A 15679-nucleotide genomic window follows, 5' to 3' on the forward strand; every position below is an offset into this window, starting at 1 on the left:
CACGCAGTAGCAGTAATTGCGTTTGTTCGCTCTATAATTTCAGCGCATCGCTCTGAATGAAAAGAATAAAGCCATAAGAAGAATAGATCATGGGAAATTTTAAGACGAAATAAAGCGAGCAACTTCTTCCGTGGCATGTGGAATTGTGTGGCAATCCTAAGTTGTTAGTTCTGCGCTTCCTTCCCAAAGAAGAGTGCAGGAGGGAAGAGCAACATTTTTTTCATTTGCGTATGTTTCTTACACATCACCACATTCTAGTGTGAAGGAAAGAACCAAATTGAAGGAAGGGTACAACATATACATAGAACATAAACATGTTAGAAAACTAGTGCCATGTGAGATTGTTTCGGAAAATACGCTAACGAATGTCTCTTGAAATAAATTAATACTTTGGAGCTTCAAGTAGGTAACTTCAAAATAAAATTTATTTCCCGATCAGCTTAGTCTCTAAGCAGGCTCTCTCCTTCAGTCTTCCCCCTTATCTAATCTACGAGAGTAGAGCCGATAAAAAACTTTTAGGTGTAAATTTACGCATAATTTTAATAAGCCAATAAAGAAATCTTTGGTCATTGGTGAAATGTACTTGTACTTAAATTTATTCGTGAGCATAGGTCTGTTAGTTTTGGAAGAATGCCAGAAATGTTTTGAAAGTTAGCTTAATAATGCAGCAATGGAACTGTTAATGGAGGTCAGCAGATTTACAGTTACAAAACACCGAAGGACGATTTGTAAATCATGTTTGTCCTGTAAAGTATGGTAAAGAATGGCATAGTAAAGCATCCCAAATATGCCGTTTTAGCCATAATTCAGAATCAGATGCGAAATAGCGAGCTCCTGGCTCACTTGTTTCCTAAATGTTCCGTAGCCTCTTTGCAAAGGGAGGCGCGGTGGCCTCATGGTTTGTGCTTGACTCGCATGGAGACTTTACCTTATTTCACTTCTTTTAGCAAAAAGTTAGGTCATAAAAATCTTTCAGTTAAGATGCTCACTTGGTGACCTTTATGGTACATTTGTACACTTGTGACACGAATTGTGTCACAGGTGTGGGGTAGAGTAATTACCGCACCTCTAGTAAAAAATAAGTAGGCAGTGATAGTTGCGGCAGGAAGTCGATGGCCGGTTTCCGCAGTATGACTTATTGTTACTAGCTCAGTCCAGACCCCATAGTTTCTGTCAACCGTTAAGCCATATTCTGAGCTTTATCCATTCGCAAATTCGATTCGCGGAGGTATATTTTTTCGTCCAGACTGGACTTGCATTCAGGTATTCACCCCTGTCCGACTTTACTTGGTTTATGAGCTAATGAAAAGTAACCGTCCTTACTACCTGAAAATCAAGGTCCCTTCTGAAAATCCATAAAGATGTCATTGGTGCCATTATATGACTACACACAAAATATATTTTACGAATGGTTATGTCTATCACCTCCAGCTATGTATAATATTCAAATTTCAAGATGCTCGAACAACATATGACCAATAACTATATGATAAAAAGAGTTTCTTGATCTTTCAAGATAAAACGGGCAGTATAATTCTCTGTCCATCCAGGTGAGATTATTTGTCCTCACTGTAAAGATTGTTATATACCCTTGTGCTTTGTTTCGATGTCGTAACGTACATCATCGTTAGTAATCTCTGTGTTCTACCCGTTGGCGCTTTTTTATTGCGTCCTCTTCGACATCGTCAAAGTATTCGTCCAAGTCAGCTCGCTTACAACAGCGAGAGGGACAGGAAGGAAGGCACATCGCCGAATTGGAGCAACTGCTTGGACATGCTAGAAAATTAAAAACATATAGCATCATTTAAACTATCATTCGATCAGAAACCTGTAGCTTCATTAAACTAGCATTCGATAAGACACAATAATTCTTAGTTCACCTGGATCTAAGAGTAACGGACACATCTGACAACTTCATTACGTTCCGAGATTTTTCCAAACTAAAATGCCAAACTGTCATCTGACAAGCACCTGATGTGCGAAGCTGACCTCCGATGTAAACTGTAAAAGCACAATCTGATTATAATTTCTGGTTTTAATTTTTAACTTCAATCACGCTCATAAAAAAACTAAAAAAAAACACATTCACTGAACTTCTATCGAGGTGTACAGTCACTTGCGAGTCTCAAAGAGTTTTCATAGCCATTACCAGAAGTGGGAGTCTTGGACTGATGATAGTGAAAATGATAGTGAATGGATCCATTGCCTGTCAACAAACAAATAAAACATGTCAGTTGTTACATAAATATCCTACATACAGCAATTGGTGTGTTTGCAAACTGTTGTTGTTGTTTTTTTTTGCTTAAATTTTTATACAGATACCAGAGAAGCTAAACGACATGATTCAATTTCCCACGAATTCCTATTAAATATCATTTGATAACATCTCAGCGAGTGACTGGGCCTACGACTTAAGAAGAAGAACCTACATACTATGTGTCCACATGAAGGCACTGGAATGGAAGGCATTTTCTTAAACAGTTAAAGTTAATGTTCGTACCTCGTTGGGGAGATAGCGATCCTGGAACAGTAGAAGGGGGAGCTGGAGAGAATGATGGTGGTTTTGCTGGTGGAGCAGCAGAAGCAGGAGGAGCAGCAGGAGCAGCAGGAGGTGGAGGAGCAGCAGGAGGTGGAGGAGGTGCCGGTGGAGCAGCAGAAGCAGGAGGTGCAGGAGTTGCGGGTGGAGTAGGAGGAGCGGGAGGAGCAGGCGGTGCAGGAGATGCCGGAGGTGATGCCGGAGGAGAAAAGCCAGGAGATGAGACACCAGAAGTAGAGGACGGTGGGAGAGCAGGTGCCGCTGGCGGAGTTGACGGTGGAGCAGGAGGTCCGGGCGCTGCAGGTGGTGCATACTGAGGGGGAGGACCAGACGGTGGCTGAGAAGTGGAAGGAGGTCCTATGCTAGTGGGCGGTGCCTGGGAAGATGGAGCAAGGCCTGCTGAAACAGAAAATATCATAACGTAAGGACTAATCGTACCTAATCGGCAACAAAACAACTCAAATAGCTTTGGTCAGTTTATCCGATGATTTTCATTTCCTGTCCAATATCAATGGGCGGGAGAAGCATAACACAGTCGAACCTCGATTATCCGTACTTCGATTATCTGGATTTCTCGATTATCCCGACTTTTTCTCTAGTCCCAATTTTGTCATGAATATTTATTAGTCATGATCAAGATCCGTAGCAATATTCTTTATAAACTATAGCATTAAGAAGTGCAGTCAAAGGCAAGTTTGCTTTGCTTTTAAAGAGCAAAAGCAGCGCTATCGCGCGTCGTAACTAATGAAAAACACTTGGTTGAGTTCTGATTGGCTCAGAGTTGAGTGGTTCAAGACCATATTGTTTTCCAAATGATTTGTGAAAGTGTTGTTTCACGATTTAATGTTGCTTTATCCAAACAGTTTTGTTCTTCATTAAATTCATATTTTCCATTATCCGGACCCTCGATTATCCGGACTATTTCGTCTAGTTCCAACGAGTCCGGATGATCGAGGTTCGGCAGTATCGCTGTTAATTTTGTTACCTTAGCCAGACCATACACACAAGTCAGTGTTACCTTTATGTTCTAGAGTAAACTGTTTTCCTGATAGTGGCGGGAAGCCCTCATGCATATCTATACTAAATCACTAGCTGGGAGGTCATAATCAATCATTTTTAAAACATAAAAAAAATTTTCTTAAAAGAGCTTTCCACTGTAAATGAAGTTTGTTTGGCTTGTAGCAATGTACACAATCTACCTACAGATCAGTAAACATCTACAACAACGATGTGTGGTGGCGTGGTGGTATTATGTCAAAGTCCTCAAGTTGCGCAGAAATAAGATATTTTTAGTCATTCAATCATTCATTCATTGATTCATTGATTTATTGATTCATTGATTCATTGATTCATTCAAGCAAAGAGGTTCATAAAATCGAGTTTCTAACTCTCGCTCACTCTAATTCAAATGCACAGTTCATTTCATATTTTCCAACTTACCTTGGTTTGAAGTTACAGACACATCCCAAAAGTCAGGGCAGCCAGGCACCACGTCCTCTAAGATACTCTTTTTTCCATTCAGAAGTAGTTTGTTTCCTGCAGGATCCTCTGCATGAAACGTAACCTGACCATGTAGCTCGGGTCGGGCTATGATGAGTTTGAGTTTAAAGCCAGCTCCAGTGACAAGATATCTCTCGCGTTTTAGAGATGAATAGAGATGAAAGGCAGATCCAAGGTTGTTGATGAAATTCAATGCAACGCACATCTCTAAGTAAATAACAACAAGAAAGTGACTACAGTTCTACTAGCAAGAAAATTGTTCAATTCAGTTTTCCCCTGTAACCTTTGTTTCTTAATTTGCAGCTTAAAACTAAAACAAACGAAAACTTCCTCCTAGTAAAACTGCACACGGAGAATAGTTTCCCGACGACTTTATGTTGACTTAAAGCATTGTCATAATGTTCCTGCATTTGGACTCACATCCCTTCAGACAACAGTCAGTTTAACACGGCTGGACGGGATAACAATATCTTTAGTTTTCATAATGATAACACTTAATACAAAAAAAAAGACATTGTATGTTGTATTACTTATTGTGCACCGTTTTTATCAATGAGCCTAAAAGCAAATTGAATCATTAGGTTTTCGAGTTAGCTTCCTGTCTTTTCATGTCTGTTTGCAAGACAAGAGAGAGAAATACATTAAACATGGAATCTACAGATTATTTAAGGAAAGAAAATAACGGGTTTGATAGCTATTTCGGATATATTGTTCTGGCATTAAATAATTTATTTTGTTTCTGAAAAAGTAGACACCTAAGGTCTTTGAAATGGATAATTTTCCCGCGGAAAGAGAAATAAAATCAAACTACATACAAATTTAAACTGGTCCCCATTTTCCTTTTTTGTACAATAACTTGAGAGAAAGACCAACCTTTACTCTCCGGGGCGCTTGGCACCCCAGGTGATGAAGAGGTTGTAGGAGCAGTGGCGCCCGCGCTTGGTTGTCCCACTGAAGTTCCTCCCTTAGTTCCCTCCGGGCATACCGGTATGCATACAGGCAGAACTGGGGATGAAGGAGGAGTTTGAGGAACTAAATGAGGGGGACGAGGAAGCGGTTGTCCCTCGATTGCAGGATGCTCCACTGGTCCAAGGACGTTTAAACAGTTTTGTAGCTTGTTAGCGTTTTGTTGGATTGGTTGAACCACGAAGGAACAACGTGTAAGAACATCTGGATCACCGTTATAAAAGTCGAGAAGAACTTCAGGCCCACTCCAGGCTGGCTTTTCAGCTTCGCAGATACACCAGTCTTTGTGCATTGAATTAAAGATAAGATTCCGTGTGTAAGACATAACCGAGTAAACTGTAAACGAGCTGTCTTTATCTGAAAAAAAAGAGCATAGTACATATGAGATATAAAGCTGTCCCATTAAATTAGAATTTCGAACAATTATCAAGGTACATAAATGTATGTCGTGATATATGAATTTTTTTTACTATAACATAGAAGCGAGTGTTTTACTGGAAATTACACCACTGGTAAAATTCGTACGGAACCATTTTCCATATCCTCATATCCCTTCTGGTGAATACTAGTTAAGATATTGATGAAGCCATTTTCCTCTTTTTCACGGTTGTTTATGCAAACGGTCAGTCAAAAATGGTGAGCAAAACATGAGAAGGTGAAGTCCTCTGAAGCCGACGTAAAATCCTTCTCTGAGGAAAAATTAAAAGGCAAACTTCATACGACTTAAACTTGTTCAACGAGTTCCTTGCAGGTGAAGAAGAAAGGAGAGGAACTGAAGATATTCCAGTCGCCGAGCTGCAAAAAATCGCAATAAAATTTCTGTTCGGTGTTAGAAAGAAGCAAAGTGGCTATGAGCCACTCAAATTGGAAAATGGATTGTCTGTAAACAAGGGCAATTTTGATACCACTGAACTGTGTTTTTAATCCGTACGTCATATATCATTTATATATCGAGTTAGTAACATACAAAAAGACGAAATGAATATCTCGGAAACTTCTAAATCAAATATCCTAAGAAATATCGGATATTTGTAGAAAGGCCTAGCTGAACACAAAAACAAAAATTCGCTTTAGAACTATTCTGCAACAGCACACCTCTGCCGTTTTATCCGGATGGAGAAGACAGGGACCTTAACTTGTTGGTGTGCGATGATTCCATGTTCGCCAAACCTAACAGTTTTGCTGCTAAGGAGGAACACTGAATGTGACTTTGCTCATCAATTCCATGCTCTGCAAAGGTGCTTCCGTCCGACTTTAAATTTGGTCAAATCTGGATATATTAACCTGCGTTGTATCTCACACTTTTTGCGGTCATGTCGCCTTCTTGCGTTGCTCAGAAAAGTGTGGACACTTTAGGCAGTTAACCTGCTTTTGACTTATACAGTTCAAAGGAACAAGTACAAGAAGTTGACAAGATAAGGATATTGCCATAATGGCAAGTGTTAGGGGATTCTCGAGGATTGCTACCATTTTAGGATTGGATAATAAAAATCAGGAACTTTACGTATGTCTCAAAGAAGACGCCCGACTATATAAAGAATAAGAAATGTCGAGGAACGCTCAATGGACGCAATATTTCTTACGTTGCCATTATCAAGACAAGACAGCCTAATGCGTAATCGATAAACCAGAAAAGGACTACATGTAACACCCTTTGAATGTTTCTGATGCCTGGTGTCCGTCTGTCCCGAAGGGCAATGGTATGTTTTTGTTGCGCCAACAATCAGACAGTTAAGAAGCTGCAGTGCCTGCAATCAGCAAATCTGGAATCTTACCAAACAACTCTGTCCCGTCTCTCTTCTGCAGATGAAAGTGGTAATTCTTTTGCCTTATGAAATGACCGGGAAGGCACGCAGACTCAAAAGAGACACTGTATGTTTGATGGGCTTTCTCATACAGTGCAGGCACTCGAGCAATAAACACATGACAGAACTGTCTCAAGAATAATCGACCATTTACTGACCGCCAGCACCAGTTAAGCGTAAAGTCCTCCTGTGAGTATGGTAGGTGATATGAATGAATTGTGTACATTGCATTTCCTACAACTAAGAAAAAAAGAATCAATGTTACTGCTTTGTTAACGCAATGTGTCGGGACTCAGGCAAATGGGGGTTGAAATTGTCGAGAAAATAGAACCTAGCCGGATTGAAGTAAAACAGACAAGGTAAAAAATGGGACACTTTCGATCACTGGTTTGACGTTAAAAGTATTTAAATACATATGCGTTATTGAAGTTCTTTTTCCTGCGTGTTTATGGACCGAGACTAAGTCTAGGTCCAGCGCGTAATCCCGAGTGAACAAGATAGCACCATCTTGTCAGCTCGGGTAACCAATCATAGCGCAGGATTTGGATCATCCTGCGCGCTCACAGAGCTAACCATATAACAAAACAGCTTACTTGCTTGTGCACCTCCCACTTTCCAAACCAGCGCCCTCGCAAGGGTCTGTGGGTCTTCTCCTGGTTTTGGAATAATAGTCATGTTTCTTAAAGGAGATTCAAATCCAACCATCCCTCCTTCACCAACGCCACCAATTCCAGCGCCTCCACCAACGCCACCACTGCTTGATGATCCTGTAGCTGACGTAACCAAGGAGCCTCCTGCACCTCCAGCGGCAGAAATAGAACCACCAGCTGCTCCTCCAGCACCAACACCTGCGCTTGTTACTGCACCTCCTCCTGCACCCCCACTTGTACCAGCTCCGATCGTTGTGCCTCCACCTGCTCCAGTACCTCCCGCTATGCCACCTCCGGCACCGCCTCCACCTCCACCCCCAGCTCCGCCACTGCCCCCAGCTCCTAATGCCCCAGAAGTCCCAGCAGTCCCGGAAGCCCCAGCAGTTCCGACAGTACCGGCAGTACCGGCAGACCCTGCAATCCCTGCAGTCCCTGCCGTTCCAACAGCACCAGCGGCGGCAACAGAAGCTCCAGAGGCCGTAGTAGACGCACCTCCGCCATACCCTTGCATTCCAAGACCTGTTACCGAGACCACGCTTCCATTCTTGATATTTATATCAAATTTGTGCACCGTGTCACCATGAATATTGTTGAATGCGTCTTCCAGGGTTTTTTTTGTCATCTTTATCGCAGCTTTTACGGCAGCATTAGCTCCTGCCGATGCTCCAGTCTCCCTTCCTGCCAAGGCACCAGCCTTTGCTCCTGCTTTGGCTCCACTTTCATGAGCCCACTTTGCTCCAAACGACAACCCGGCTCTTGCACCGGCTCGTGCCGCAATTCTTAACAAAATGGCTTGGTATGTTGCATTTTTCTCTGAGAATAAATGGAATAAAAGATACCACAGTGACATTATAGAAGCTTACACGCTCCTGAAGATTTTAGTTGGACAAGTTTTGTCCTTGTCACATTATTCTGAAGTCATTAAGTCCCCATCTAGAGTATTCTGGGTTGCATTCTGAACGGAAGTAAAAAGTGTCTTAAAATTAGCCTTAAAATTGAGCACAATTTTAAAAATATTTCTTTAGAATTCCTTCTAATAAGTAACTGACTGAGTACGTGTAACTGCTTGAGTTTCTTAGCACGAAGCGACAAAAATATCTGGGATTTTAATCCTTCAAAGGCATTTGTCAGGTTGCTTAATATTTCTCCAGTTTCTGTTGAGAGAGCATTTTTGCAGCAAGCAAGCAAGCTTGTAAGCCTCACTCATAAAAACTCCCTGTTGAAGTCTGCTATTGCCAGATGAAACGCGTAGGAGAGTAAAATAAGTTGTTTTACAATTTCAGTTCGTTTAAAAAGTTTCAGTTCATTTCAAAAAATTTTTAAAAAGTGGGACCTCACAATTAAGCAGGAATGTTCAACTCGGATATAACTGACGCAGGCGCTACATCTTCTCAGTCGTTAAAAATACAATAAGATCAAAGTGTATCTACCGGGAGGTGTCGGTAATGTTGTCCATAGGAATTGGGAGGGTATCACTTTGTAAAATTTCCCATCTGGTGTCTGTACCGCAGCTTCCAGGTGATCATTTTGATGATCGTCCTTGAATATAGCCTCCATGTAGTAATACTTGCCTTTCTTTAGGTAAATGGGCAGAGATTTTTGCGTGGTGTATCTAGGGACCATCAATACATACAGTGTTGCAAATATAATAATATAAAAGCTGAGAATAAATGTACTACTAATCACTGGCACACTCTTATTTATTGAACAAGAAGTTAGCTAATCACGTCAAGTGAAAAACAAGAACCAGTTCAAGCTATCAAACACTAAAAGGGATTTGGTCAAATAAGGAAAAGAAAAGAAAAAGAAATGCGAGTCGAAGGATGCATTTATAAAGTAGAAATCACAATAAAAATTTCAGTCCGTGAACATGAGACAAAAAACGGTTTGCCGCCAATTCTAACGTTTTTCGCTCGGGATGAATCGCAAAAGCATTTCATAGAATGAGAGTTCAACGATTTTTTGCTTTTTAAACCTAACTGATCAAGAACACTTGCAGTAAGTACACATTCGATTCATTGAGCCATCAACCATTCTATTCTTACCTATCATACTCATACGGGTAAGAGGTAAACCCGCCGTCTATTTTACTGATTAAGGTCTTCATCTCCGGTTTTTCATTGGTGCTTATAAATAGTTCACTTCCGGCATCGGACGCTAAAATGAATGTTGAAACATGTAGAAAACAAAGTTACAGATGTCAACAATTAGGGGCCGTGTAGGTCTATAACCTCTCTCTTCTAGTACCAGTAACAAATCGTTCTTTGTCGGTTTCGCCGATAGCTTCAGGGCTATAAAAAATAAAACTGCTCTTGCAAATACTATCAAGCCGAATTTTGTTGTTTCCTTTGGTTTAATAGGGATAACTTCTTTATAAACCACTAAAATGTCTTCTTCTGTAGGAAAACAAGAAAACATTTTGCCTTCGACCCTCGGGAACAGAGAGGCGGCACACACCATCCCTATGCGTAAAATCACTATCCACTGACTTAGTAGATACTAATTAACTAATAACAAATATTTAACAGTTATTGAACAAGGTTGAGCAAAATATCCTGATTTTTCAGAGACACTGACATATCAAGATATATTTTGCGATAGTCGAGTTTAATAATTGTTTCATCATTCGATCACCAAGTTTGTTTTCATATCTAGATCACTCTCTGAAAGCTCAGGGAAGCGACCTGCCATTTTTTACACGAGAGCCTGGTTACAATTACGCAAGAGCAGAAGAGCAATTGCGGCAAATTATAGTTAGACGGTGCTTGACTCATGAGCAGACCTTTATTTGTAGGTATTTGTGGGTCATGTGATGGGCTCTCGGCCAGTGAAAGGGAAGAAAAAATGCAGCGAATGATAAATGAAGTTCACTTGCTGCAGCCACATTCTTCTCCTCTCTAACCCCACCTCACCCCTTTTACTTTACTCCCATTGATCTCTCCACTCTCCTCAACCCATTGCCCTACTTTTTTTCTACTTTCTGGGCCTGAGTATAAGTGTGTTAAGACCTCGCGGGAACGATAATTTTCTCCTACCAATATCTGGAGAGTAAATAATTTTTCACCCCACCTCAAGATCGCTCGCTCTTACTAGACTAAAGCTGTTCAAAGGATAGATAAATCTCTGACCAGTGGATATAAGACAAGACAAACCATGCTACCCAATGGATCGTATCTTATCCGGTGGAAAGCGCTATGCACCCTTTGAACAACTGAGGCAAGTTCTTTACTTTCACTAATTGACAAAGCTATAACGGTAACGTCTTACAAAGGAAGAAAAAGTGGTTTCCTGTTTCAAATGGAACAAAATACGTCCTCAAACGCGAGCCAAAGAATTGTGCCCAATTTTGCGGCTGTTCAAAATTTGGAACACACAATGACAGGCTCGGTAGATTTGGATATCTCGGATCCGACAACAGAAACTTGACGCGTTTGTAATCTATTCTGTCCCATCTTTCCAAGTAAACGCCGTGAGACACTGAAATGAAAAAAAAAAAAGAGTAATAAAAATTTAATAAATAAGGAAATAGTTGTGATCCGCTTAAAACAAAAATCCGAGAGGTGTTTTGAGGAAGTTAGCGCCCATTGTAACTGCGCATCCCTACTGTGCAAGTTATTCAGGTCGCTACGTCACGCTACGACACTCATCAGGCGCGTGCACAGAGGAAAAATATAAGCAAGTTAAGGCCTTGGCACTGGGTGTGCTAACTCCGCCGGCAATCTACTCGCTTAAATAGTCGTTGACCCCTCCTTTCTTTTCACAAATCACTTCCTTTACTTATTTTCTCTATTTGAACAGAAAAACGTAAAACGTCTGTACGTCAGAAGTTAGACTGGCAAGGCTAATATGCATTCTTCTTTAAAGCCTATTCTACGTCAAGGAACGACATCAGCTGCGAAAGTTTACCATATATGGAATAGTCTATTAAATTAATACTAAAACTGTGAATATAAAGGTGCGTGCAGCTTAGTTGTTGCATAAAACACGTGACAGCCGCTGGACGGTCCGCTGGGTCCGTTAGTTCCATGGTTGCCGTAAACGTCCAGCGGGTGTTAAAATAAGCAATTTATAAGTGTCCTAATAAAATTGTGAAACAAGTTGCAAGAAAAAATGGTTAATGTAACCCGCCTTGGATGTTCTTGTCTGCGCATTTTAACAGAGGGAAAACTGACAGTTTCGTGATCAGTTGGGAAAACACAGACGTCTTTACGCTGCGGTGAATCCGAGTTATGCGTGAAGTTTTTCCGCAGCCTGGGTCGTTCACTCGATTCGCCTGGCATCCTGCTATGTTACTACGTGTTTCTTATTTCTTCAATTGCCATATAATCTGGACAATGTTGGAAAAAATATCCATGTCACTTACTGTTGCAAGGTGATTGTGTACTGCCAAATGTTCGTCGTTTCCTAATCAATCCATGTCTACCATCTTCTATTCAAAAGGAAAGGATATTTAGTAATAACATAACATGCCTTCTTGGCGTTTTGTTGTGAAAGCTTAGAAGAAAAAGGAGGTGAAATAGGAAGAAAAAGGAGGAATAAAGGAAACCGTACTTACACTGAAAACCAGTGGGGCACCCCTATGTATACGCTCTCTTGAGCGCGCGTGCTCTTGAGTTTTCAAATTTGTCTGATGTCGTTACCAATAAACAATCGTCTTTAAAGAGCCCTCTATTTCAAAATTACCGCAGCCGTCATATTGAATGCTTGGGCAAGAGTAATAACTACGTTTCGCTACAGACGTCTCTCCCAAATTTCATTCGCTTGATTACACAAAATGGCGACTCGAAACGTGGGGAGGCGTACTCCGCTATTTAGTTTTTATTTGTCTCGCTCTTTCTCTGTTTATTTGGAATTATATGAAACGTTTTTTCGAGTTCCTTCTCAACGTCTTCTTTGTCAGTTTGAAGGCAATGCTATAGTTAATTTAAGCTCATTTGATTCGATCATCTTTGTATTTTATCCTGTCTATGCTGAGGTCAGCTAATTTTTAAACGTCAGTGTCGGTGAATACATGAAGAGCTCAAAATACTGAATCTTGGTTATCAATGTCTCCCAGTATATTACTAAAACGATTGTACATAAAAAATCATGAAAGAGCCAGGCCATCCCATGGCATTGGAAAACTTGAAGACGTACACTGGTGCACGGCGGAAAAAAAGATTTTTCGGGAAATGGCCTCACAAAATTCAAGAAAAGAGTTAAAACATTGTCAATCTGGGCGAAACACCACAGGAGTGCGAATTTACCTTACATCGAAGATTGAAATGTGAATTTCTTACTAAAACGAGACTACTTATCTGTCTTGACAAGCTTGTTGCTTTCACTGTCATTGTTTGTTTGCATTACAACACTGGCGCCACGGGACACTTTTCGAATAAAAATAGGGAAAACAACCTTCGTGTCGTTACACAAAGGCTAGCTTTTTACATGGAAAAGTGAGAAACTAGCTTTGAACCATGTGTATAACCACTACATATTGATTTTACATTTTTTAGATTTTTAACGTGACTTTGGGTTAGTTTTGATTTCAAGTTGGTAGCTTTGCCGGGCAACTATGCAGTCAGGAAGCAAGGCATCGACAGAGTTGATACAGTTTAAGAGAAGCAACTATTCATGAGAACAGAACCAGACGGGAGAAGAGAACCAGACGGTCCCTAATAATAACATGGGTTTCTGTTGTTTTGACATCCACTCACAAACGTAAAGTTACGTGTTAAAATCACGCCTATATGACAGCAGATACACCTCCTACCTGTTAAATTCCTCAATTGCCTGTGCTGTTTACTACCTTTAGAAAATGACACCATAAACAGAGCGCATAGAGTGAAATGAGCAACACTTGTTGAATACTTCATCCCAAGTGTGAACAGTTGACCAAGAAACCGGAACGACAAAGAAGGTCTCACAGATTCATTCCACTCAACTATAATAGAGAGGCCACCTGTCCGGGGAATCGATGGATAAAGGATGTTAACGGGTCACGTAATTATAGTTCCATAGTTTTTCTCGACAAACTGGGTTCTTTCTGGTAAACACCTGTTACTGAAAATGCTCTGCAGAATTTAGGTTGTGTTAAAATCTGAATTGTGCTAATTTATAGGCTTGTTGAATATTTGGTTAAAAATGCTTGTAAGCTATTATTTCTCCACAAGCAATCGAGCAGAGCGTTCATTCTATGGGTTTTTCACAATCCAGGACCCCGAATTAAGAAACACTGTGTAAATTGGCTTCGTGGTGCGTTTAAAAATTGACCCTACACGGCCAATTTAGGAAGAAAGCGGCAACAGCTTCTTAATATCAAAGGGATTTTTCGAAATTTCCGTTTACCATAACGGCGGCAAATTTTACTAATGGGCGAAAGTTAATTAAAGACAAATTCTGATAATCACCGACGATGGGGGTACTGGTGCAATTCTCCCAGTACAAATAGTTACGCTGGGGTGGCTGGTAGGGTGACGGTTGTCGATATCACAACTGTTTGCCATTACCATTGGAAATTCAATGTACATTCAAACTAAAAAAAAAAGACTATTCTATTTCCTGTGCAGAGGCTCGTTAATGGAAAGAAAGTAAACGGGCTAATTACTGGACAAAACAAGGTTTTGACCGAATGAAATCATCGTGTATACAGCCGGGACAAGGACCAAAGCTGGCAGACATTACTGCAAACTGTGAATCTGGTTTGGACCGGCATCAGTGATTGGAGACGAGAAGAGCTTTTTATGTATTTCTAAGCTTCTAGTCTTGCATCCGCTTGTTTCGTCCCTCTCAGATTTATCTACCAAATTAATTCGAGAGCACTCAAATGTAGCGCTACACAAATATAACCAGAGTTAACACATGGCGAACATAAACTGAAACTCCTTTGCTAATCTCCTATTGCAATAGCGCTGCACACTGTCACTCAGAATAGATTTCATAGTCATAGTAATAGTTACTTTATTAGTCACTCCATTTAAAAGGGTTTTTCACCGCATTGTTCTCCTGGGAGTTCGAGAATTTTGTTTAACATCTGAATGCTTTTCGGTCCATGTCTAGTGCAATCAACTCAGTGTGGCTTTAGAATGGTCGCGCGAAAATTTCCAGTTGATAGATTTTTTAAAAATGTTTACTGCAGTCAGATAATGGGTAACTTGTGTCAGAAATGCAAAAAAAAAAAAAAAATTGGGAGTCACCGACTTTGTTTCAGAGATAAAGTATGTGGTAAACCACCCTGATTTTGAAAAATTGGCCCACGTAATTCAGCATTGCCTACAGGGGTTTATAGGTAAAAACATCGAAGGTGAGTTAACGGAGGCAAACGATCTTAGTCATATTTTTTAGAAGTGGGTTTGTTGCGTAAATAATTCCAAATGTTACCAACGTTTTCACAAAACTTAACCCTTCAAAAGGCATTTGAAACCGTCGCACAGATAAACGATGGGCAAAAAAGAACATAGTTCGATGTTGCATTTTGCAAAAAATTTAAACTTTTAGTCGATAGATTTTCTTCATTTTTTCGCTAAACGTAGAAAATCGGTAAAGAAAATGATCCATCAAAAGAAAAATAGGGGTCGTCGAACGTCCAAGATCGTTAATCCAAGCAAAGCTATAGCAATGGCCATCTGCCCTATCATTCTTCATTTTATTACGTATACCTAGCGCGCGCTCTCATGCATGACGTGGCATGTGAATTTGCGTGCGCAGTAAGGATGCACAGAAACAATTAGCGCGAACGTCCGTTAGAGGTGGCCGAACACAGTTTTCACGTGCCCTTTTGCTGATGCAATTCAGCGCGCACACAAGGATTGCAAAAACAAACATGCCGTCAATAGAGCGATCACTTTATTTACTCAACACCCGCACTATCTGTGCTATAATTGGATGCAGTGCATTGATTGCTTTAGTCTTTTATTACAACGATATGTTAGAAAAGGTAACGATGCAAAGAACCCTGCAATTCTCAGCTTTTTCTTTGTTACCGAAAGAACCCAGTTAAATGCTGCGCATGCGTAGTAAGTCAAAAAATTGCGATTGAATGAAAAATTGCACTCTCGGGAATACGTCTATTTCTCGAAAACCACTCATTAGAATTTCACGAAATTTGGCACAAAAATACTTTAGAAAATAAGTAACTGGAGTATTGAAGATAATTGAGCTTTAACAAAGGAAATTCTAGATATTCCAATGAACCTTCAACAAGGGACAATTAAAGATCTCTCTGTTAAATTATTAGCAAAATG

At 40.4% G+C, this 15679-nt stretch overlaps 1 protein-coding gene across 1 annotated transcript; it reads right to left on the minus strand.

Annotated features, from left to right (window-relative positions):
- Positions 1-743: 743 nt before the first annotated feature.
- LOC145488933 (uncharacterized) lies at positions 744-13647 on the minus strand. The gene is made up of 12 exons (XM_081467791.1): positions 13210-13647; positions 11821-11883; positions 10725-10934; positions 9503-9614; positions 8888-9069; positions 7401-8270; positions 6778-7047; positions 4910-5359; positions 3977-4243; positions 2501-2935; positions 2150-2206; positions 744-1776 (listed from the first exon to the last, which is right to left on the minus strand). Exons 1-12 carry the CDS (start codon positions 13310-13312, stop codon positions 1628-1630), a joined length of 3168 nt encoding a protein of 1055 aa, XP_081323917.1. The 5' UTR covers positions 13313-13647; the 3' UTR covers positions 744-1627.
- Between the last annotated feature and the right edge of the window lie 2032 nt (positions 13648-15679).

This window comes from Orbicella franksi, chromosome 1 (assembly GCF_964199315.1).
Source record: "Orbicella franksi chromosome 1, jaOrbFran1.1, whole genome shotgun sequence".
NCBI lineage: Eukaryota > Metazoa > Cnidaria > Anthozoa > Scleractinia > Merulinidae > Orbicella > Orbicella franksi.